We start from the raw sequence: 24,993 nt of genomic DNA, 5'->3' as shown, positions 1-24,993 counted from the left end.
AGTGGTGTGTGGAGTAAAGAGAAGACGAAAGGGGATGCAGGGAACAGCATGGTGGACTGAAGAGGTAAGAAGGGCTGTGGCACAAAAGAAGAAAGCATATAGTGAGTGGATGAGAAATAGAGGTGTGGAAGAAGTTGAGAGACAGAAGAGAGAGTTATATGTAGAGAGGAAGAAAGAGGTGAAAAGATTAGTGAGTGAGAGTAAGAAGAGAGTGGATGAGGAATTTGGAAGGAATTTGAGTGTAAAGTGGAGGGAATGTAAGAAAATGTTTTGGAAAGAGGTAAAGAGAGTTAGACAGGGTGCCAAAGAAGTTAGTTGGGGAGTGAAAGTTAAAAATGGTAGATTGCTGGTGGAGAGGGGAGAAAAAGTGAGCAGATGGAGAGAACACTTTAATGAATTGTTGAACATAGAGAATGAAAGTAATGCTAGTATAAGTGGCTGGGAAATGGCTGGGAGAAGGAGGGATGTGAAAAGAGAGGAAGAAATGAGTAGGATGTAAATTGTGGAAGCAATGATGAAAGTTAAAATGGGGAAAGCCCCAGGTATTGATGGAGTGTGTGGTGAAATGCTGAAGTATGGAGGAGAGTTAGTAATAGAATGGATGTAGATAATGTGCAGATTGGCCTGAGAGGAAGGTAGAGTCCTGGAGGATTGGAAGTCAGGTATGATTATTCCCCTGTACAAAGGAAAAAGGGCAAAAGAAGTGTGTGGTAATTATAAGGGGATTTGCCTTCTTAGTTTAATAGGAAAAAATATATATATATATTGTAGGATACTTAAGACAGAATTAGGGAAATAACAGAGGAATTAGTTGGAGAAGAACAGGGAAGTTTTAGGAAGGGAAGAGGTTGTGTAGATCAGATATTCATCCTTATATCTCTTGTGGAAAAGTTTCTAGAGAAGGGAAAGAAGTTGTATGCAGCTTTCATGGATTTGAAGAAAGCATATGACAGGGTGGATAGACAAGGATTGTGGAAGGTATTAAGAATATATGGAGTAGATTGGAAGTTGTTGAATGCTGTGAAGATTATGAATGAGAGTGCTTAGGCTGTAGTGCCTGTGAATAATGAACTAAGTAAATTTTTCTATTTGAAGGTTGGATTGCAACAGGGATGTGTCATGTCTCCATGGTTGTACAATCTGTATATGGATGGGGTTGTAAAAGAGATATAAGGTAGGGCAGTGGATGTTGGATGGGCCCTAGTGAGAGAGGGCAGTGTTTGGAAACTCCCTTTACTGTTGTTTGCAGATGATACTGTGTCGTTAATTGAAGACGAAGGGGAGCTGCAAGGTTTGGTGGATGAGTTTGGGAGAATGTGTAAGAAATAGAATCTAAAGGTGAATGTAGGGAAGAGTAAAGTGATGGTCTTTGAGAGAAGCGAGTCAATGCATGAATGTACAGTGAGATTGGATGGGGAGGAAATGGAGAATGTGAGTATGTTTAAGTACTTGTGTAGTGTGATGAGTAAGGATGGAAGTTTAGAGGCTGAAGTGCTTGAAAGGGTGCAGCAGGGAGGAAAGGTTGCTGGTTCCTTTAAAGCAGTGATAAGAAACAGGGAAGTGAGCCTGGAAGTGAAAAAGCTACTATATGACGGTATTTGTAATAGGAACTCTAAAGTATAGTAGTGAAGCTTGAACATTGTTGGAGGGACAGAAGTCAAGAGTAAGAGCAGTGGAAATGAGTTATATGAGAGGAGCATGTGGAGTCACATGGAGAGACAGGCTGACAAATGAGGAAGTGAAGGAGTGTTGTGGTGTGGATGTGGATGTGATAGGAAGCGTTAGGAGAAACACATTAATGTGGTTTGGCCATGTGGAGAGGATGGAGGGTGAGAGACTGACGAGGAGAGTGTATGTGAGAGAGGTGGAGGAGGAGAGAGGGAGGGGGAGACCAAGGATGAGATGGAGGGATGGAGTGGAGATGTATATGAGAGAAAGGGGTGTGAGCTGGGTGCAGGGCAGTGAAATGGCGAGGGACAGAGTGACATGGAGGTGATTTGTTTGTGGCCACCCTTTATGGGATGAAGGCGTCAAGTAATAGATAGATCGATAGATAGACAAAGGAAAATGGGAAAAAGAAGTGTGTGTTAATCACTGGGGCATTTGTCTTCTTATTGTAATAGGAAAAGTATATGGTAGGATACTTATCGACTGAGTTAGGGAAATAACAGAGGAATTAATTGGAGAAGAACAGGGAGGTTTTAGGAAGGGAAGATGTTGTGTAGATCAGATATTCATTCTTAGATCTTTAGTGGAAAAGTGTCTAGAGAACAGAAAGAAGTTGTATGCAGCCTTCATGGATTTGGGGAAAGCATATATCAGGGTGGATAGACAACAATTGTGGATAGTATTAAGAATATATGGAGTAGGTGGGAAGTTGTTGAATGCTTTGAAGAGTATGTATGAGGGTGCTAAGGCTGCAGTGCTTGTGGATAGTGAACTGAGTGAAATTTTCCACTTGAAGGTTTGATTAAAACAGGGATGTGGCATGTCTTCATGGTTGTTCTATCTGTATATTGATGAGGTTATAAAAGAGATACAAGGTAGGGCAGTGGATGTTGGAGTGGCCCTAATGAGAGAGGACAGTGTTTGGAAACTCCCTGTACTGTTGTTTGCAGATGACACTGTGTTGTTAATTGAAAACGAAGTGAAGCTGCAAGGCTTGGTGGATGAGTTTGGGAGAATGTATAAGAAACAGAATCTAAAGGTGAATATAGGGAAGAGTAAAGTGATGTTTTTTTTAGAGAAGTGAAGTTAGTGAATGTACAGTGAGATTGGGGAGGAAATGGAGACTCTGCGTGTAAGTACTTGGGTAGTGTGATGAGTAGGGATGGAAGTTTAGAGGCTGAAGTGCTTGAAGGGGTGCAGCAGGGAAGAAAGGTTGATGATTCCCTGAAAGCAGTCAAAAAAAACAGGGAAGTGGGCATGGAAGTGAAAAAGCTACTACATGACAGTATTGTGATACCAACTGTAATGTATGGAAGTGTTGGAGGGACAGAAGTTAAGAGTGAGAGTACTGGAAATGAGTTATTTGAGAGGAGTAAACGGAGTCACATGGAGAGACAGACTGACAAATGAGGAAGTGTAGGAGTGTTGTGGTGTGGATGTGGATATGATAGGAAGCGTTAGGAGAAACACATTAAGGTGGTTTGGCCATGTGGAGAGGATAGAGGGTGAGAGACTGATGAGGAGAGTGTATGTGAGTGAGGTGGAGGAGGAGAGAGGGAGGGGGAGGCCAAGGATGAGATGGAGGGATGGAGTGGAGATGTATATGAGAGAAGGGTGTGTGAGCTGGGTGCAGGGTAGTGAAATGGCAGGGGACAGAGTGACATGGAGGTGATTTGTTTGTGGCCACCCTTTATGGGATTAAGGCATCTGGTAATAGATAGATAGATAGATAGACAAAGGAAAATGGGAAAAAGGAGTGTGTGTTAATCACTGGGGCATTTGTTTTCTTATTGTAATAGGAAATGTATATGGTAGAATACTTATTGACTGAGTTAGGGAAATAACAGAGGAATTAATTGGAGAAGAACAGGGAGGTTTTAGGAAGGGAAGATGTTGTGTAGATCAGATATTCATTTTTAGATCTTCAGTGGAAAAGTTTCTAGAGAAGGGAAAGAAGTTGTATTCTTACAATAACTTTGTAGTTTGTTGTAGTGATGTTTTGTAGATCAGTTATACATATATTAGACTTGTGGATGAGCGGTTGTTATATGTGAGTAGCTTTGTAAGTAGATAATCTTGGTTCCCTTTGATCATGCAAAGACAGGAGAGGTAAAGAATATTATGGGACTATTTTTATTTGTCTTGGAAATATTAACAAAGTCTCACACAGAGTGAAGTATAAAGTCCCGCGAGCTACCTCCCAGTCTCTCTCTCTCTCTCTCGCCCATGTTGCTAGGCTCGTTCTCCCTACTACCTGCCGGTTCTATAGCCTGTCTCCTTCTGAGCTCTGCTTCCTAAATTCTGGTGTAGCAGGGGTCGTGTCACGTGTGTTTCACTGTTGTTGGAATGTTCTAGAAGCCTCTGTGTGAGTATGTGTGTATGTGTGTGTATGGTCACTAGGTGCTGTTGTGTGCCTATAAAGCATTCCTTGAGTTAGAGTGTGTAAGCATGTTTAGCATTGCTCGATTCTCGCAGACACAATACCTTCTCATCATCTGACTTGCTGCTTCTATCTGTCTGTGTATCTATCTATTTATCTATCTATCTATTATGATTTGTAATTATAATATGGAGTCCTAACAGTATGCAGCCTTCATGGATTTGGGGAAAGCATATGACAGGGTGGATAGACATCGATTGTGGATAGTATTAAGAATATATGGAGTAGATGGGAAGTTGTTGAAAGCTGCTAAGAGTATGTATGAGGGTACTAAGGCTGCAGTGCTTGTGGATAGTGAACTGAATGAATTTTTCTACTTGAAGGTTTGATTGAAACAGGGATGTGTCATGTCTCCATGCTTGTTCTATCTGTATATGGATGGGGTAATGAAGGAGATACAAGGTAGGGCAGTGGATGTTGGAGTGGCCCTAATGAGAGAGGATAGTGTTTGGAAACTCCTTGTACTGTTATTTGCAGATGATACTTTGTTGTTACCGTATTTCGCGGCATATAAGACGCACTTTTTTGTCTCAAAGTTACCTTAAAATATCCCCATGCGTCCTGCATGTTAGACTAAGGCAGGTTAGTTAGGCTTCACTGAGAAGAAACTCTTATAAAGATGATCATCTCAATGCTTAGCAACCACAGGTGTCTTCTACAGTATGCAGACTTGATTTTATTCTTAAAAATAATATACACTAGTGTGTATATGCAGCAGATTTCAGAAACACCCGAGATCAGAAACACATAAAACTTTCGCGGGTTTGTTTACAGCTCAACTGGCTAACATCGTGAAGATATTTAGCGGTTTAGCAATTTAACAGTTTAGCATCCGCACTATTCCAGCAAGCTAACGTACATGATCACTGGTGAACTGTCTGCTAACCTTCTGAAAGGCAATCATGACCACTTTGCTTGCCATCCATTAACTAACTAGCAAAGCAATCATGCTGGAGAGATGCTGGCTAGTGAAACTGCCAAGTCACCAAAACATACTTTCGTCACGTATGGAAATTCAGTAACCCTAATTAGGTCAGTTACTTTTGTGACATTTTGTGAGTGTATATATGCAGCAGATATTAAAACATGCAAGTTCAAAAACACAAAGCATTCACGGGATTGTTTTCAGCTCAACTGGCCAATACCGTCAAGGGGTTTAGCGGTTTAGCAACTTAGCAGTTTAGTGTCTAGCGTACACCCCTACTCTAGCAAGCTAACGAAGTTACAGCTTCACTTTTTCAGCCAAGTGAAGTACTTTAGCAATGTCTATGCAACTCAGGGCACACCCAGTTACAGTATTTTGTTATGAAAATAGGATAAAATTCACTGAGTAGCATAACTGATGCAATATCTGAAATAGCAGTGCCTGACGGGCATTCATATCAGCGTCCGCCATTTCTGCTGTATTCTTAGCAGACGAAAGCGATCAGAATGATTGACAACGTTCACTCTCTGCATCTCTGCTGCCTAAGCAAAGCTCTCATGATCGGCAATGGGGATCATTTAGGCCGTAACGTCCAAATTTGTTAGGTTAGGTTAGGTTGTAAAATCGTTTGCCATTTTGGACGTTACGGCCGAAACGACCAGAATCCTAAGGTGTAGGTGAGAGTTTGGTGTGGGTGTAGTTAAGGAAGTAGAAGTGGGAAGAGTCAGGCTGGGGAACTGATAATCCGCTTATTATAATCCCTTCAGCCCAGCAATGTATTTTATAGTGTAGTTTATTCATGCTCGCCATATGATTTTATTCAGTTCAGGAAACATGTACTGAGGAGGTTAATGTGGGCTGTATCAAATGCCCCAAGTCTGAATATCGCCTGTGCTCAGTTAAAACGATTGCCAAGTTAAAATCGTATGAAGTGTGGTATAAGCAATTCAATGGATGGTACTGAGGACCATTTACTGTATGAAAGTGACAGTGAAACAGTGATGATGACCGTGGTGATGACTTCCAGTGATGCTTCAGGACTTGGGGGAAGTAGTGATGAATTCTCAGGATTTGAAGACGCAGTGAAATTTTCACCATGTCAGTAATATGAAGTGAATATAGGTTTTAGGTGATCATGACAGATGCAACCATGGAAAATTTAGGATCAATGGTGCTGTACACCTTTAGTCTTGCACTGACGATGTTTGGATGAATAAATTGTTTGAGATGTTTCATGTCCTTAAGTGATGATATTTATATTGAACAACCAAATACATTTTGATGTTTTTGGCATATAATAAAGCCACTGGGTACTCCAAAACGGACTGATGTAAATGTTTCAGAGGTGAGCGAATGTTGCATGTGGTGTGTACATGTGTGCGTGTGTGTACCATAGCGACTAGGAGGCAGCAGTGTTAAGACCAAAAATGGATGTTTTCACAGTACTCGAATGTTTTGAGATGGATGTCTGTTTTTAGCAAATTCTGGTAAGAGAAATATGCATTTTTAATCGTTGATGCTGGAAGGAAAACAGTTGACAGTAAGGGATTGATACTGGGAGAAGAGGGTTGAGCCAGTTGTCTAGCGCTTGGGATGCAGCAGTGTTGCTAAGAGATAGTTTCACCATTCTCGACATGTTTTGAGATGAATGTCTGTTTTTAGTAAATTGTGATCAGTGAAGAACGTATTTTTAACTGTTGATGCTGCAAGGGAAACATCGCTGACAGTGAGGAAGTGATACTGAGAGGAAGGGGTAGAGACTGCTGTCTAGCGACTGGGAGGCAGCAGTGTTACTAAGGTGTAGCAATGGATGTTTTCACCATAGTATGTTTTGAAATGAATGTTTATAGTAAATTATGATCAGTGAAACATACATTTTTAATTGTTGATGCTGCAAGGCAAACATAGCTGACAGTGAAGGAGTGATACTGAGAGAAGAGAGTAAAAACAGCTGTCTATCCTGTTCCCAAGCAGCTTGCTAAATTGAACTTTGGTTGTAAAACATTGTAATTTGTGTATTTACAAGTGCTATCTTTTTATATTATTTGTGGAGGTAATTACAGGTTAGTTAGAGTGCATGATTAATGATGGTAGTCGTCTGATATTGTGCTTGAGTCAAGGCAATGTGAGGAAATTCCGTAACAGGTGTGGAATATGACGGGGTTCTTTTAGGATAAATGAACTGATGTGAACATTCATTGTATTTTATGTTTTCGTCAGTGAATGAAAGAATAGAGTTTATTGACTTCATTTGTGGTTTTAAATTCATAGAATATTAAAAACAGTGTTTATATCAGTTTACTGATACATATTTATCAGCAAAGTTGAGATGGCCTCGTGGTTTGAAGTCACGTTTTGTTAAGACGGGGTTTTGTTTTCTCTTTTCCTGTATCATTCTTTGTACATAAAAGAAGAAACTAAAGGATGATGAGCAGTACTGAATAGATTCTGAAAGGTGAGTGTTGTATCTAAGTGATAGTGGCTCATATCAGTCACGTTTTGTCAAGAAGGGGCATTGTTTTCTTTTCCTGTACCATTCTTTGTATATAAAAAAAGAAACCAAAGGCTGATGATCAGTAATGAATAGATTCTGTAAGGTGAGTGTGTATCTGTGTGGTAATGGCTCTTATCAAGAAACCTTACTGCAGTCTTGGTTGGGGCAAACTTTTTTTTCACAGAACTGCCCTGCCAGAATTAGGGTGCGTCTTTCACAATGCTGCGTCTTACATGCCGCGAAATACGGTAATTGAAAACGAAGGGGAGCTACAAGACTGGGTGGATGAGTTCGGGAGAGTGTGTAAGAAACAGAAACTAAAGGTGAATGTAGGGAAGAGTAAAATAATGGTCTTCGAGAGAAGTGAAGTCAGTGAATGTACGGTGAGGTTGGATGATGAGGAAATGGAAAATGTGAGTGCGTTTTAAGTATTTGAGTAGTGTGATGAGTAAGGATGGAAGTTTGGAGGGTGAAGTGCTTGAAAGGGGACAACAAGGATGAAATAGGAAGAAAGGTTGTTGGTTCCTTGAAAGCAGTGATAAAAAATGGGGTAGTGAGCATGGAAGTGAAAAAGTTACTTCATGACAGTATTGTTAAACCAGCTTTAATGTATGGCAGTGAAGCTTGGACCTTGTTGGAGGGACAGAAGTCAAGAGTGAGAACAGTGGAAATAAGTTATTTGAGAGGAGCATGTGAAGTGACATGGAGAGGCAGACTGACAAATGAAGAAATGAAGGTGTGTTGTGGTGTGGATATGGATGTGATAGGAAGCATTAGAACAAACACATTGAGGTGGTTTGGCCATGTGGAGACGATGGAGAGTGAGAGACTGATGAGGAGAGTGTATGTGAGTGAGGTGGAAGGGGGGAAGAGGGAGGGGGAGGCCAAAGATGAGATGGAGGAATGAAATGGAGAGGTATATGAGAGAGGGGTGTGTGAGCTTGGAGCAGGGCAGTGAAATGGCGGGGGACAGGGCGACATGGAGGCGATTTGTTTGTGGCCACCCCTTACGGGATTAAGGCGTCTGACAATTGATAGATAGATAGATATAGAGATTGTGAGTTTGTTATTATAGGTGGAATTGCCGCACGTGTCTAGTGAAGAATTACAATGTGTTATTAATTTTTTACCAGACTGGTGTGACCTTTACCTGTTTTCTGTTGAAATGAGTCTTTCAAAGGTTACATATAATTATTCCTGGATTACCACAGCTACTGGACATTTATATAAACATACTCCTGAAAGCAATAAATGAGGATTTAGAATGCGTGATACACTGATGCATCCAGTCAGTGCAGTGGTTGGTAACCAGCTGATATTGCAAACTGTTGCATGATGCTGCTGCATATTATGAATTTGTTGTTCAGAAGTGTGCGATTCAGGAGATTCCACTGTATGTATATTTTTATTCTTTTCTGCATCATCCATATGATATTGTAGAAGAGTTGACCATTAAAGTTCATATGATATTTATGAAACTGACTTGCTGATTGCCCTAATTCACAATACCAGTTTGATGCCATCCCTAATGCAAGTAATCATCAATATCTACAACACAGACATCGACAACAATACCAGACAATGGCGTGCCAACTTCTCTGGTACACAGGCACATATTAAACTCCAGGGCATGCTATCATTAACACGAAAATTCCTTACTGGAGTTCCTCAGGGCTTCGTTCTTTGTCCCATACGTTTCAACCTATACATTATATGCATGGCATTCCTACATCCCAACTGACTACAAACATTGCCTCACACTATATTGTAGACATAGCCTGGAAACTGCAAGAAGACTACCTTATCTTACTTCAAACATGGGTCAAGGACAGCGCACTGACTATTGCTTCTGTGAGATCTGTCACTACACTCACTCTCAGCAGCAGTCATAAACACAGATACATCCCGGACATCACGCTTAGTAATGCACCAGTGCCAGTGACACCCCTCTCCCTCCACCTCGATCCCTGGAGTGTCATGATGCTGGATTCACGTTGAGGGACCACATACAAGATGCCAAGAGGCAATGCACTCGCAGACACAGCACACATAGAGCAGTTACGGAGACAGACTGGGGGGAGGGGGGAAAGGGAAATAACTCTGCCTACCCTAAAAACAGTATGTCAGAACAGTTGTCCTATGCCGCCCTAACATGGGTCCCTCCTCTTATTTTATGCCCAGTCCGATACCTTGCATACCGTGCAGAACAGTGCTTTGTGCGTTATCACCGTCTGTGCCATTACCACTCCCACAAACCACTTTCACATTGAATTTAAAGTTGTCCTTGCTAGAGAACATCAAGACATAGCAGGCATACAGTTTTACCTGGCAGTTTGTGCTAACATACAACACCCCTGTCATTCATTATATGGCAGTCGTACAGCATAACTAGATACACAGAGTAGTCACTATCCAAATATTATCAGACCCTCTTCTACAACATCCCACCTTCAGACACTCCAACACTAGTTGTGAAGAAATGCCTCTTGTAAAGAAGCACCTACATACTCATTTCACAAGCAGGGCAGTACAACACCTTGATCAGAACGCTATACCCTATACTACAAGCTGCCCTCCTGACATCCGCTGATCAGAGGTATCCTTAAATATAGCTGGTTGAATCGAACCAGGGTTAGATCTGGACATTATCTAGCCCTTAACGTTTTCCAGTTTAGATTTTGGGTGGGTGGAATCACATGACATGTGCCCAGCTTGTAGAATAGGCCCACTCAGTATAACCTACATTATGGAGCACAGTACAACACATGCCACACTAAGATGCAGAGACAGCATAAGTGGTATAGGGAACTAGAAAGCACACAGAGAGTGCATAGCTCTGCCAATGCCATTGCAGGATCCACATCCAGATCCACCCCCAATTTTAATCAGTTCATTCTTGGTCCATAGCCCACCCTTCCAGAAAATTTTGTTGAAATTCATCGAGAACCTTTGGAGATATCATTTGAACAAACAAACAAACAAATTTCTGGATCTGGATGATGATCTGGATCACAGCCAAAATCTAATGGATTGTTCCTTGGGCCATTCTCTGCCCCTCCAAAAAATTTCAGGAAAATCCATTCATAACATTTGAGTAATCCTGCTAACAGACAGGCAAACAGACAAATAAGCAAACCAACACGGTCAAAAACATAACCTCCTTGGCAGAGGTAAATATGGGACGGCCCCATAGATGCAGTTGCTTCCCTGTGGTTGAGGGATCTGCTGGGACAGGTGTGACTGGGGTTTAGCAACAACAGTACCAGTGAATGGTAAAAAGTGATAATTTGGCTGGCTTTAATTAATGATTGCCTGTAAGGTACAGTACACAGTTATGCATTTTTTCTTTTAAGTCTATGCTCTTCAACAGTGATATTTTGGAACATATCCCTAACTTAAAATGAGAACTTCTAGTAAGGTGCATTTCAAAATTTTTTACAGTTTTTTAATGGTGCCTGTTCTCTCGAAAGGAAAGGTCATGTGGTTGATTCACGAGGCCGGAAGATCAAACCATACCCTGAGGTAGGAGGTATCTTGAAGCAGCTGACGGATGAGGGGTACATACTGGCGGCTGCGTCTCGAACGGGAGAGATAGATGGTGCCAACCAGCTGTTACACCTATTTGACTGGGATAAATATTTTACGTACAAGGAGATCTACCCAGGTTCCAAGATAACGCACTTTACCAGGTCAGTTGTTTTACTAATCACAAAATTTTTGAGTTTCTAAACTTTGATAAATTGGATGACTAGTTATGGTATCTTGTCTAATACTGCAGATACTTTTGTATTGCCATCCTTCCAGTGTAATTTAATAAATTTTTTCCTGATTTGGACATAATTTTTTTCATTGTGGCTTTAATATCAAGTCATTTGAAGTACTACTGTGACACTGTATGCATGTGTCTACATTTAGTTGTTAATAAGCCACAGTTACATAGTTTTAAGAAAGTTTTTTGTTGTGTAGGTCAATGGTGTTGTAACACTTATACCTGGAGAAACAAAAATGGTTGTGTACCATTTATTGACCCCCACAAGAGTATGGAGTACACTGATTGAGTGTATATGTCACAGGTCTATCATTCACGAAAGAGGTAATTTTGTCGGAATTATTTTGTCCCGTTCCATCTCCCAGCCTTCATTAACCTTTTCACCATTTTTCTGGACCTTATTATGTTTTCTTCTGACAAGCTGTAGGACATACCCTGCTCACCTTTTCCATATGATATCTTTTCTGTTTTCACTTGGTACACCAGATGCATTTATTTAGCAGTGGGAAGGTCTGTTATGGCGAAGGGATTAGAAATAATAACTTCTTGGTACCATTAGCTTAAGGAACATGAACCAGAGGGATACAAAGCCAATTTGATATATTAAGTTTTATTTTTGTCATTGTGTATTTATGTAGTCATTGTTAATTCTTGTAGCTATTATTAAGACTTTATTTTATGCTACTGCTAGATTGTGTGATTCTGCTTGATGGGGGAAGAACTTCTTCTAGCAAAGATGTTCATGATTGATGTACAGGTAGTTCAGTGGCTGCTTTGCACAGTGGCAATATAGTAACCAATAAGGTCTTTCCTATGTGATAATTATATTTGCTGTTGGTATAAAGCTCTAATTGGGAAAAGTTATAAAATACCATCTCAGCACTTTTGTGTCATCTTGGTTTAGGGTACCTTTCCTAGAAAGATAATCAAGTCATAGCTACCCCACCTGCTCGTGGTGTCCTCGCAGACACCCTGTTTTTTTAAATTTCTGTTCATTGTTCGTGTTTTTTGGTTTTCTTCTTTGTTTTTTTTTTGTTTTTTTTTTTTTTTTTTTTTTATGTGTCCGACTCTGGGCATAGGCTTCACAGCCTGCTATCAAGGCCCAGCAGTCCTCCTACATACCATACACCTCTACATGTCACCACTACCCCCTAAATTAGGGTGACACAAATGGGGGTGGTGCTACCCGGGTGTATACCAGGTAGTATTGTGTATATATTTTTTTGCTGTTGCTGTTTGTTTTTTCATTTTCTTTCTTCCTTTATCATGAGCTGACAACACTAATGACCTCACTGCAATAAGTCTGTTGCAAAAAGTGTGCAAGCACTCAAGTGCATCTGCTGCAGTGAGTTGGTTCACCCAGCATGTGAAAATATGGATGCAAACGATTATCCATCTGTGACAAATGTTACCAGCTGGGCATTCACTGGCTGTGTACCCAATGTGTTATATTTTTAGATGATGTCTTGGATGGTGGAGGAAGCATTTGCAAAGAAGGAGCTGGAAGATGGGGTAGTTGGGCCTGTTTTTCAGTCTATCAAGGATGTTTCGAGTAGACTGGAGGCACTAGAGACCAAGGTCTCATCAACCATGGCTGTCACCCAAGATCAGGCCAAGTCATTTGTGGATGCTGTTTGGGGGTCTCTCGTGGGAGATGGGATGAATCAGCCGAGAGGCATGATTGGGATAAGTGCTCGTGGCCAGAAAAAAGCCATCCGTAGTCAACAGATACTGATTGTAAAACCAAAAAGCAGTGCTGACTCTCTAATGAGTCAGTTGGGACCAGAAGACATCAGTGGTGTACTTGACTCGGTACCAGTTGATAGCTACCTTAAGACCAAGGCTGGTGGGCTAATAATAAAGTATCCATCAGCTGAGGCCAAAGGTTGAGGTGCCGGATTATTATTTTGGCTCCAGTGGCACTTTCTGCATATCAGAGCCAAAGAAAATGCTGCCAGAAATGACCTTGACAGGCCTTTCCTCTTCCTTGGGCGACGCTGACATCGTCCCAAACATTTTGAGCAAAAACAGTAAAATTAAGATGCTTGTGGGTGGAGGTTTCACCCTCAACCTTCTCTTCAAGAGAACTAAGAATGACTCTAAAACCTCTGTCCTGAAGATGTCACCAGAGGTGAGATCCTTCATCATAGAACAGGGCAACTGTATCTATGTGGATCTTACAAGATGCCTTTGACAGTCTGGGTTACACAGTGTTATCGCTGTCAGGGTTTTGGTCATATGTCTGATAGGTGTTCTAGAAAAAATGATGAACCTAAATGTGTTTTTTGTGCAGTAGCCCATAAATCTAAGGATTGTAGTAACAGAAATTCTCCTAAATGCATCAACTGACCCACCTTAAGACACCAAGAAGCTGACACTAATCCACAGTCAGTTGCCCATGTTGCATCTAGGAAAGCCTGTCCAGTTTTGATTTCTCACAGGAATAGACTGATTGAAGACACCAGCTTTGACCATTCAAAAAACTACATCCCATTTAAGCCAGTTAAGAATGGGTCTTAGGTGGTAGGTGGGGGCACTCACCATCCACTCACTCGATGTAGCGCTACTCTTGGGTGTCTGCCCTTTCCTCTCCTCTATCCTTCTTTCCTTCCATCCTCTTCTGTCTTTCTTTCCTTCATTCTTTCCTTGTCCTTCTGCCCACAGGTGACTTCACGCTTCCTCTTCATTCTTTCCTTCATTCTTTGTGGGTGACTCTACACTGAGTGACGAGCCAAGCAATTTCCTGTACACCAGGAAACCATTTACTATGCTGGGTGGTAACCATATAACCAGATTTTGGCGCCTGGTGGTTTAATGGGTAATTATTGCGCCCCAGTTGGATTGAGCTGGTGAAGGTTTATATCCAAGGGGTAGTTGGGGTTTATTGCTCTCGTAATGCCACTCAGGGATGAGTGAGGCTGGTCACTATCATCTTGAATGTCAAGACCAACTGCCTAGCCCCAGGCTCCTACACTTCTCGTGGGGCAACGTAGGATTGGATGATGGTTGGATGGATGGAGAATAGGTCTTTTAATTATTCGTTCCATTTGTAGTAGGGTAGACTATACACCCACCGCAAATTGACTTAGGACCTACACACAGAATTGCTGTGAAAGAGTTATCTGTCTTTGCTTTGTGTTTCCACCTCTACCTCTACCAAGTGAATTTTTTGGGCAAGAAGTAACTGACAACTCCTCTGGTGTTGGCGGAAGGTGATGAAATACTCAGCACGTCAGTGCTTGCCCAGAAGCGAGAGTGGGAGTATATGTTCCCACTGCTCCGAGCTTGCACCTCCCTCTTTTTTCGTGTGCATTACTGAGGAGGAGAGTATGTGAGTGAGGTGGAGGGAGTGAGAGAGAGGGGAAGGCTGAGGATGAGATGAAGGGATGGAGTTGAGAAGTATATGAGAGAGGGTGTGTGTGGCTTGGGGAGCAGGACAGTGAAATGGCGGGGGACAGGGTGACATGGAGGCGATTTGTTTGTGACCACCCCATATAAGGGATTAAGGTGTCTGGCAATGGATAGATAGTTAGATTACTGTTTGCCCTGTTATATGCTTAGAATTGAGTTGTCATGCCTGGAAAGTACTGTACTGCTCAAGGGATGAGAGGGTCTGTATCATTGCATGGAAGCAGGATAATGTCCGTCAACACGATTTGTGAACGTACTGGACGTACAAAGTCCACCGACATGAATATTTTTGCTACAGTGCGCAGTCTGCAAGCTGATGTTGTGCCAGAGCACAAGCATGATGGTGGAAAGATGAGGATGACTTCCAGAGGTACAGATACTCTTCTGGAGATGGAAGTAATCAAGAATCCTCGACTGACAGCAGCAGAATTGAGGAGAATGCATCCCCAGCTGTTACAAGATGTCTCAGTTTGAAGTTCTGTATTCAACACCACTTGCAGAAAGAGCTTGGTTTGCCAAGCTGCACCACAGCCAGGAAACCGCTTCTCACTGACTGAATGAAGAAGCAGCGCATTCAGTTTGCCAAGAAGTATGCACACTGGACATCGGATGAGTGGAGAAAAATTATGTTTTCCGATGAAAGCACATTTCAAGTGTTCCAGGTGCTTTCTGCCAAGGTTTGTCGCCCTGCCTCCTGTAGTCGATATGACCCTGCATACACGGTGCCGACTGTTAAGCATCCCACAATCATTAATGGTATGGGGGTGTTTCTCAGGTGAAATGGGAAGGAGAGGCCTCTACTTTCTTTATAAGAACTTGATGATGAATGGTGGCCAGTACATTCAAGTTCTGAAAGATCATTTGTTAAACTTTTTTGCTATTCATGGGTGCGACTTTTTCATGCACGATTCAGCTCCATGTCACAAGTCAAGAAAGGTGACAAAATGGTTTCTGGATAATCGGATTGAGGTGCTCGACTGTCCTGGCAACAGTCCAGATCTAAATCCAATAGAAAACTGCTAGAGAAAGATGAAGAAAATCATGGCAGAGAAGAAGACACCCAATCTGGACAACCTCAAGACTGAACTGACAAATGTTTGGTGCAAAGAAATGTCCTTAGATTACTTTAGAGATCTAAGTGATTTATGCCAAAATGCATCCAAATGGTCCTGAAAAACAAGGGAAACATGATTTCATATTAATGAATGGCATTTCATGAACAAACATTGTGATATACTATACACTCTGTGTTTTTAAATACCTTGTGGGGGGAGGTCCCAGGTCAATTTGTGGTAGCTGTATTAATGAAGCTCTAAAGCAGCACAAGCTTGACAGTTTTTGCTTGACAGAAACTTGGTTGTATGAGTCTGATACTAATATTATTCGTAGTGCTTTGCGTAAGACACATTCTATTATAAGTATTCCCAGGCCTGCCGCTGACTATCCGGGAGGAGGTGTAGCACTTATCTGCTTGGCAGCACTCGCAAATGTTTCTTTCATAGACTCTGACCTGACTCCATGTTCATTTGAATTTATGGAAGTATTGGTAATTAATAGTGAGTGGATGAGGAACAAGGGTGTGGAGGGAGTTGAGAGGCAGAAGAGGGAGAGAGAGGTGAAAAGATTAGTATGAGAGAGTAAGAAGAGAGTGGATGAGGAATTTGGAAGGAATTTGAGTGTAAAGTGGAGGAAATGTAAGAATATTTTGGACAGGATGATGAAAAAGTAATTCAGGGAGTGAATGATAAAAATGGTATATATATTACTAGTGGAGAAGGGAGAAAAAATTAGCTGATGGAGAGAACACTTTAAAGAACTGTTGAACATAGAGAATGGAAGTAATGCGAGTTTAAGTGGCTGGGGAATGACTGGGAGGAGGAGGGAGGTGAGAAGACAGGAAAGAATCAGTAGGATGGAAGTAATGAAAGCAATGAAGAAAGTCAAAATGGGGAAAGCCCCAGGAATTGATGGAGTGTGTGGTGAAATGCTGAAACATGGGGGAGAGAGTAGTAGAATCGATATGGAAGATGTGCAGATTGGCCTGGCAAGAAGGTAGCGTTCCAGAGGATTGGAAGTCTGGTACAAAGGAAAAGAGGAAGAAGAAGTCTTTAGTAATCATAGGGGCATTTGTCTGCTTAGTGTAATAGGAAAAGTATATGGTAGGATACTTATTGACAGAGTTAGGGAAATAACAGAGGAATTAGTTGGAGAAGAACAGGGAGGTTTTAGGAAGTTAAGAGGCTGTGTAGATCAGATATTCATTCTTATGTCTTTAGTGGAAAAGTTTCTAGAGAAGTGAAAGAAGTTGTATCCAGCCTTCATGGATTTGAAGAAAGCATATAACAGGGTGGTTATACAAGGAATGTGGAAAGTATTATGAATATATGCAGTAAATGGGAAGTTGTTGAATGCCTTGAAGAGTATGTATGAGGGGGCCAAGGCTGCAGTGTGGGTGTATAGTGAACTGAGTAAATATTTCTATGTGAATGTTGGATTGAAACGGATATGTCCTGTGCTCATGGTTGTTCAGTCTGTATATGGATGGTGTTATAAAAGAGATTCAAGGTAGGGCAGTGGATGTTGGAGCGACCCTAATGAGAGAGGGAAGTGTTTGGAAACTCCATGTACTGTTGTTTGCAGATGATACTGTATTGTTAATTGAAGATGAAGGGGAACTGCATGGCGTGATTAATGAGTTTGGGAGTGTGTGTGTAAGAAACGGAATGTAAAAGTGAATGTAGGGAAGAGTAAAGTGATGGTCTTTGATAGAAATAAAGTCACTGAATGTACAGTGAGGCTGGATGTTGAGGAAATGGAAAATGAGTGTGTTTAATTACTTGGGTAGTGTGATGAATAAGGAAGGAAGTTTAGAGGGTGAAGTGATTGAAAGGGTACAACAGGGAAGAAAGGTTGCTAGTTCTTTGAAAGATGTGATAAGGAACAGGGAAGTGAGCATGGAAGTAAAGAAGTCGCCGCATGAAAGCATTGTGATACACTAACGTATGAAAGTGAAATTTGGACCATGTTGGAAGGACACAAGTCAAGAGTGAGAGCAGTGGAAATTGAGTTATTTGAGAGGAGCATGTGGAGTTACGTGGAGAGACAGACTGAAAAATGAGGAAGTGAAGGAGCATTGTGGTGTGGATGTGGATGTGATAGAAAGTGCAAGGAGAAATACATTGAGGTGGTTTGGCCTTGTGGAGAGGATGGAGAACGAGAGACTAATGAGGAGAGTGTATGTGAGTGAGGTGGAGGGAGGGAAATTGGAGGTTGAGGCCGAGTATGAGATGGAGGGATGGAGTGGAGAGGTATATGAGAGGGGTGTGTGTGAGCTAGGAGCAAGACTGTGAAGTGGCATTGGACAGGGTGATGTGATGATTTATTTGTGGCCACCCCTTATGGGATTGAGGCATCTGGCAATAGTTGGATAGAGAAGTTGATAAATTTCCATCAGAAAACCAGTAGAATTGCAATTGTTTATTGACCTAGTCATCCAGGCACAGACCATGGTTTTATGAAGGTGTTTGGTCAGTTTCTCAAGGCTTTTCTCTTAAATCTGGAGGACTTCTTGTTTGCAGTTATTTCAGTTATTGGGTGAACAGTCCGCAGTCAGAACCATTTTCTTGAGAATTCCTTTAGCTGATCTACCAGAATAATATTTTCAGTCATGTGAGTGATCCAACTCACTTCTTGGGACATGTCCTTGACTTGCTCTTGTCTCCTGTTGGTTGCAGGCGCGTATCTGATGTGGAGGTTGTTTCAGTAGACCCCCTCATCTCTGATCATAATCTGATCACTTCTAGTTTTGATATCCTGAATCCTCTCTCTTATAAAAAGGTTAACAGGTTCAGAAATTACAGGAACGTTGACTGCTATTTGGTGTGTCTTAAATTGATCAATGTTTAAACTACATTGATTATTCAATTCTTTCCTCTGATGATTTGGTTGATGTATGAGGTGCTGATTGGAATAACCTCTTGTCCGCCGCAGCGGCCATTTTGGAGTTAAGTACACCAATGTATTCCCCAAACCCTCTTCTACTAGTACAATAATGAATCATGTGACAAAAGGCCCCCAATAAGGGTGAAAATCCCATTTTATAGAGGGTACTGACTGACCGTGCTGGACACGAAGGTGTTTATACTCTGCTAGGTGGACATTAGGTCCATTTTTGCCTGAATGATTCAGTCCGAAAATCATTGTGGCTTAGCATTGTCTTCCCCAGGTTCTGAACCCTGGAAACCAACATCAGGCTCAGTTATTCCACTGGTGTTAAGGTTGATTTTTCTTATGTATTCACGTTAAGACACGCATCTGTTGTCAGCTCCATGTGGGGGAAGTCGCAGAATGCTAGTAATAACCACTCAAGCACCACAGGACACCACGCACTGAGTTGCTGGCCAATCATTAAATCCAGTATATTTGAGGGTGTAAGTGTTATTATTCTTATAACATTGTTCATTAATTTTTATTATGGTTTTAGAATAACAGTATTGTGGGAGAGAAATGTAACTATGAGTGTTCAAGGTCAGCAGTATAGTATGGGCAGCAGTATGGTATGGACAGATCTTCTTAGCCATATTTTATTTTTTTGTGCTGGTTTTGTGCTATATTAATGGATATTGTGAAAGTATAGGCATACATCGTAAGGTTGGCTTACAGTAACACACATTTTTGGGAAAATGCAGTTCATTGTTGTCAGGCAAGAGGAGAAAGACGCTGGTAATTTATTGTTTTTTCAAAATGCCATTGATTTACATATTCTAACATGCAAGCAGATGTTTTCAGCTACATTTGAAAAAAAAAAAAAAAATCACCAGAATATCTTTATCAGTTGAAAAGATATGGCATTTTGAAAGTAAACAAACTTTAACTACATTTTTTCCCATTTTTTATATTTGGCGCACGAGAGGTTATTCCACTCAGCGCCTCATATATAACAATGAGCTTAGGTCAGTATTTGACCATTATTGTCTTCCTCCTCATCATCATCCAGACCTCCTTTCCCACCCTAGGGCGGGGTGAGGAGTAACAATGTCCACACAGCCAAAGTTTGCCCAGTCCAATGGGCCATGCTTTCATTACTCATCATTCAAACCCCCGGAATCTTGGCTGTATCTGATACACCAAAAACTTTCACCACATTCTGGAGCTTCACATAAACATATCTGATAGAGTAAATCCGGACGCTGTCGTCTTAAAAAGGGGTGCCAAATCCCTGATCATGCACTTCTTCTTTCAACATTCATCCAGCCAGCTTGATCTCTTGTCAGACCCCTAGCCTCACCGACTTCCATACCTCTCTTTGTCACACACTCATCTACCATATCCCTTCACCTTCTCCTTGGCCTACCTCGCCTCCTTTCTCCTTTAAATTTGCTCAGATATACCCTTTTCACCACTCTGTTGGTATCCATTCTCTCCACATGACCATACCATCTCAGTACACTCTTCTATTCTGGTGTCCACCGACTTCCTCTCTCTGCATCTTTCACGAATCACCTTATTTCGTATCCCATCCACTCTCTGTACTCCACATACATTCCTCAGGAGTCCCATCTCCGCTGCTGTCACTCTTGGCTTTTTATTTTAATGCCACACCATAGTCTCACATCCATATGTTAAAGTTGGCGGTAACATTCCTTCATGTAAGCCTTGCACAGCTGCAGCACTCAAGCCTCTGTTTCTTATTAAGGCCTTCATAGCACTAGCTACACTCCTTCCATGTGTCACTCTACTTTCCAGTTCTTTTGCACATTTTCCTCCCCTTTCTATTGCTGTATCCAGGTATTTGAACTCTCTTACCAATTCCAATCTCTCTCCATTTACTGTAACATCACACTGGGAGTCACTTTCTTTCTCGATTACCATCACTTTACTCTTTTTCTACATTCACTCTCAAGGCATGGTGCTCACAGACATAAGCAACACTCTGCATTAGTCTACCAAGTTCTTGTCCAGTATTTGCAAGTAGCACTGCATCATCAGCATACAACAAATTTGAGATACTCAATTTCATCACCATTCATTTCCAGCGCCATCCTTACGCCATTTTTATGTCTCTCAACATGCCATCCATGTATATATATTGAACAATCATGGGGACAACGCACAACCTTGTCGCATCTCACATTGATTGTGAACCATTCACTTAGATGCCCATTTACCCTTACACATGCCTCACTACCATCATAAAAACTCTTGGCGACACTTAGCAGCTTACCATCTGCACCATACATGCGCAAAACCTTCCACAATCTTTCTCTGTCTTCTTTGTTGTATGCTTTTTCCAGGTCCACGAATGCCATAAACACCTTATAATCCTTCTCACAAGCCTTCTCCACTGTGTCTCACAGCAGATATTTGATCCACACTTCCACTGCCACTCCTAAAACCACCATATTCATCACTTGCTAGGACTTCTGATATCTCTCTTACATTCTCTATAATAATTCTTCCATATACCATCTCAACAACACTCAATAAACTTGTGCCATGATAATTCTTGCACTCACTCTGCTCACCTTTATTTTTGTACAGGGGTACAGTCATAGCCCTTTTCCACTCTGCTGGCACAGTTTCACTCATCCACGTCTAATTACATATCTCCAACAGGCACTTCATTCTGCTTTCTCCACTACACTTAATCATCTCTGCATACACCTCGTCATCTCCATCTGTTTTCCCATTTTCAGCTGCATCACAGCATTCTTTACCTGTGCGAGTGTCACATTACCTGTCACTGCATTCCTCAGCACACCCCCAAAACCAATTACAGTAAAATCTCAAATATTGTCAGTTTAGAATTCGATGATTCGAATTTAGATGCATTTTGGAGTTGTCTGCCTACCTCACTTTTCGATACAAAATCGCGAATTTCGATGCTGTCACGGGCTTCATAAGCAGAAACAGTCAAAGATCATCACCTTCTTCAGGCCAATTACTAGGGTGTTGCAAGATATAACCATCCAAGAGGGTGAGGAGGAAGATGTCACTGCAGATGTCCAGATACTCAAGGATGATTTTCATTTTGAGGAATTTGGGTTGGATACCTCCACAGAGGAGGCTGCTTCAACTAAGTGGTCCACCCCTGCCACACACCACCAACACCAGCCAGCCAAGTGATAATATTCCATAACCTAAGGTTAGTTCTGTACTGTACAGTGTGCTGTAACTAATGTAATAAAAACTGTGACAGGACACTGACAAACTGTAACAAATTTTGCTGTATTCTACACTACAGTACAGTATGACAATACAGTGCAGAACTACAGTTACTTAACCACATTTATAGTTCATAAAGTTTACACGGAGTGTGGGCAAAAAATCATGATTTTACGTAGTGAAGTTTGGAGGCCCTGGACCCAAATTGATTTTTCCCATAAGAAGTTCAGTTTAAATTTTGATGTTTTGAATTTAGATGCGGTTTTTTGGTACATATGTCCATCGAAATTTGAGATTTTACTGTATGTTAATAGCCGCTTTGCACTGTCCATTCCCATTCATCAGACTTTCAGAATATTCATTCCATCTGGTTCTTACTTCATCCTCATGGGTTGATAATCTACCACTTACATCCTTCACACTTTCACATTTCTTTCCACTGTCACTTCTACATTTCTGCACCTCGTTCTAGAATAACTTCCTAGTTTCTGAGTAATTTGCATTCATTTTTCTTCCTAGATCATCATTTATCTCCTTTCTTTTTCCTCTTCATTAGAGGCTTTACATGCTTCTTGCTTTCAGTATGTTCAGTTCTTATTTCAGATGAACCCCTGTCCTGTGACTGCTCTAGCCACTTCTTCCTCTTTTCCTCCACTGCTCTCTTAACCTTTTCATCCTGCCATGCCGTACCTTTCTTCTTTGTTGTTACTCTTGCCACACCACACATCACTTTAGCATTCCAAACTAAGCAATCCCTACATGCATTCCACAAGCTGTCTAGATCCATTCCTTTCCAGTTTACTGATTTCAGCTCCTCCCCTACTTTGATCCTGTATTTATCTGCTATTTCTATGATCCTCAGCTTCTCGACCTACAGTCTTTCTCCCTGAATGCTCCTCTTTCACCTGGTCCACCTCACTCCTCTCGGCTTGATCTTGATATGAGAGACCTCCACATCGTCCTTTCACTGTCCATGTATCAGCAGCCACTCCCAGCATCAGCCTCTCTACGAGCATGTAATCAGTCAGGCTCCTTTCAACATGATCCTTATTCCTTCTATATCATGTATATTTATGTGCATCCTTGTGTTTGAAATATGAGTTACAAATGCACAACCTCCTTTCCTGACACATATCCTTCAGTCGCTTCCCATTATCGGTACTCCATTACGACCTATTATGTTATCTCAGGACCAGTGCCTACTCTTCCATTGATATTGTCTGTTATGATCACTTCATAGCTTCTGGGCATTTTTCCCACTGCTTGATGCAGTTCATCCCAAAACCCGTCTTTCTCTCTCTCACTCCTGTCATCACATGGTGCATATGCTACAATTCCTGCCACTTTCACCTTCTCATACTTGAAATTTACATACATACATCTCGAGCTAACAAATTTGTAATCTCACATTCCACTCTGCCACACCTCATTCATCAACAAAGCTATTCCCGCCTTGCATCTTCCTCATCCATTCATGCTCGATCTTACACATTTCATGCTGTTCCATTCCTCCACCTCACGCCCTTTCATTTTTTATTTACACAATGCCATCATGGCATATCTTGCACTCTTAAACACATTCACCACCTCCACCATCTTTTTCTCCTCATTCACACTTTTCACATTCCACATGGCCCTGTGAATTTTACACATTTCACACTCTCCCAGTCCTCCACCTCATGCCATTTCATCTTTTATATATATATATATATATATATATATATATATATATCCCAGAAGCATAGAAGAAATAATGGCTTCTTTTTTTTTTTCCTCACCCCATCCTTGAGTGGGAAAAGAGGTTGGGATGATGAAGTAAATGAGTAAAAAAAAAATAATCCATACACCAGATTACTGGTGTCCTTTGTTCATAAAATATCTGTAACAGTTAGACTTAAACAGTTGTGGGTTGAAATTTGGAGGGAAACAACTCTGGGGAAGCGAGTTCCAGAGAGACTCAGTTCGGGGAATGAAAGTACAGTAACCCCTCCAATATCCGGATCAATAGAGCCATAGGCAGGTCCGGATAGTGGTCCTGTCCGGATATTGGGCCCCAGCTTATGGACTAGTACTTACGGACCCTAACTCTGAAAAACACCTATACAACTCCCTCTGGACATGCATAGCACCTATTTAAGACCCAAATCACACCAATAAGGGACATAAAAGACTGAAATAAATGCAAAAGAACCATAAAATGAGGTTTTAGAGGTGAGTTTATACAATATTAAACATTCTGGGTACTTACAAGTCCCTTGGTCTTGGACTGGTTTGAACCGCCAGTTTGCAGTCCACAGTTAATCCTCTGCACTCTAAATTCTAATTTCTTAACATTGCACAACACTGTAAATTCCTGTGTGTTCTAGTGGCAAGGTATTGCAGTTTATTCACTGTTTATTCACAAAAAACAAGCACCTGTGGCTTGCACTGTTATGAGTATCTGCTCTCCATCGGAGTTAAGCTGTGACTGTTGATGTTGGTGGGGTAACAGAGTTGCCAGATCGCAACAGCCACATTACCAATCTCCTCAACTTTCATTGTCAAATATAACTTTTCATTACCAAATTCGTAAAGCTAGCATATATTCTTCACTAATTATATATACAAGTGGAAATACATGTAATCACTCTCCTTATAACTAACACCATGTTGATTATTTTCACACTATGTAGGGTAGCAGATTAATCAGAGAGAGCAAACAATCCACCATCTCCATCCTGTGTATCCTCATACATGTGAAAAATCCATTTGGTAATGCATTATTCTAATGCATTACCAAACGAATTTTTCATTACCAAATTGGCCCACACTTGGTAATGAAAAATACCAAATGGCAACCTGACAGGGGAGGGGGGAGGGGGAGGAAGGAAGGGGTGAAGGGACCACGGTGTAACAGCTGTTTGGCGCCAGGCGGGAATTTCAAATTATGGGAGGGAAAAAAGTCAGATTTTTTTCGAATTTTTTGCAGTTTTTGGCCCATTTTGGGAATATTGGATCCCAGGAGGATTATGTCCGGTTAGTGGGGATGTTCGGATATTGGGCGTTCGGATATTAGAGGGATTACTGTATTCTGATAGGCAGAAGTTCTGCAATATGGCTGAGTGACATTCCAGTCATGAGCG

At 41.4% G+C, this 24,993-nt stretch overlaps 1 protein-coding gene across 1 annotated transcript in view; it reads left to right on the top strand.

Annotated features, from left to right (window-relative positions):
• The window catches only part of LOC145402652 (magnesium-dependent phosphatase 1-like), a 107,004-nt gene that overhangs the window by 54,926 nt on the left and 27,085 nt on the right, over window positions 1–24,993 (top strand). The window contains exon 4 of the mRNA XM_080274637.1: window positions 10,998–11,216. Within this exon, the coding sequence (XP_080130763.1) occupies window positions 10,998–11,216 (219 nt within the window). The remainder of the gene's footprint in view (window positions 1–10,997; window positions 11,217–24,993) is intronic.

This window comes from Coenobita brevimanus, chromosome 58, assembly GCF_032717465.1.
Source record: "Coenobita brevimanus isolate Jiangsu-jjx chromosome 58, ASM3271746v2, whole genome shotgun sequence".
In the NCBI taxonomy this organism is placed as follows: Eukaryota; Metazoa; Arthropoda; class Malacostraca; order Decapoda; family Coenobitidae; genus Coenobita; species Coenobita brevimanus.
The sequence above is the reverse complement of the archived record's forward strand: the minus strand, read 5'-3'. Positions and strand labels throughout refer to the sequence as shown.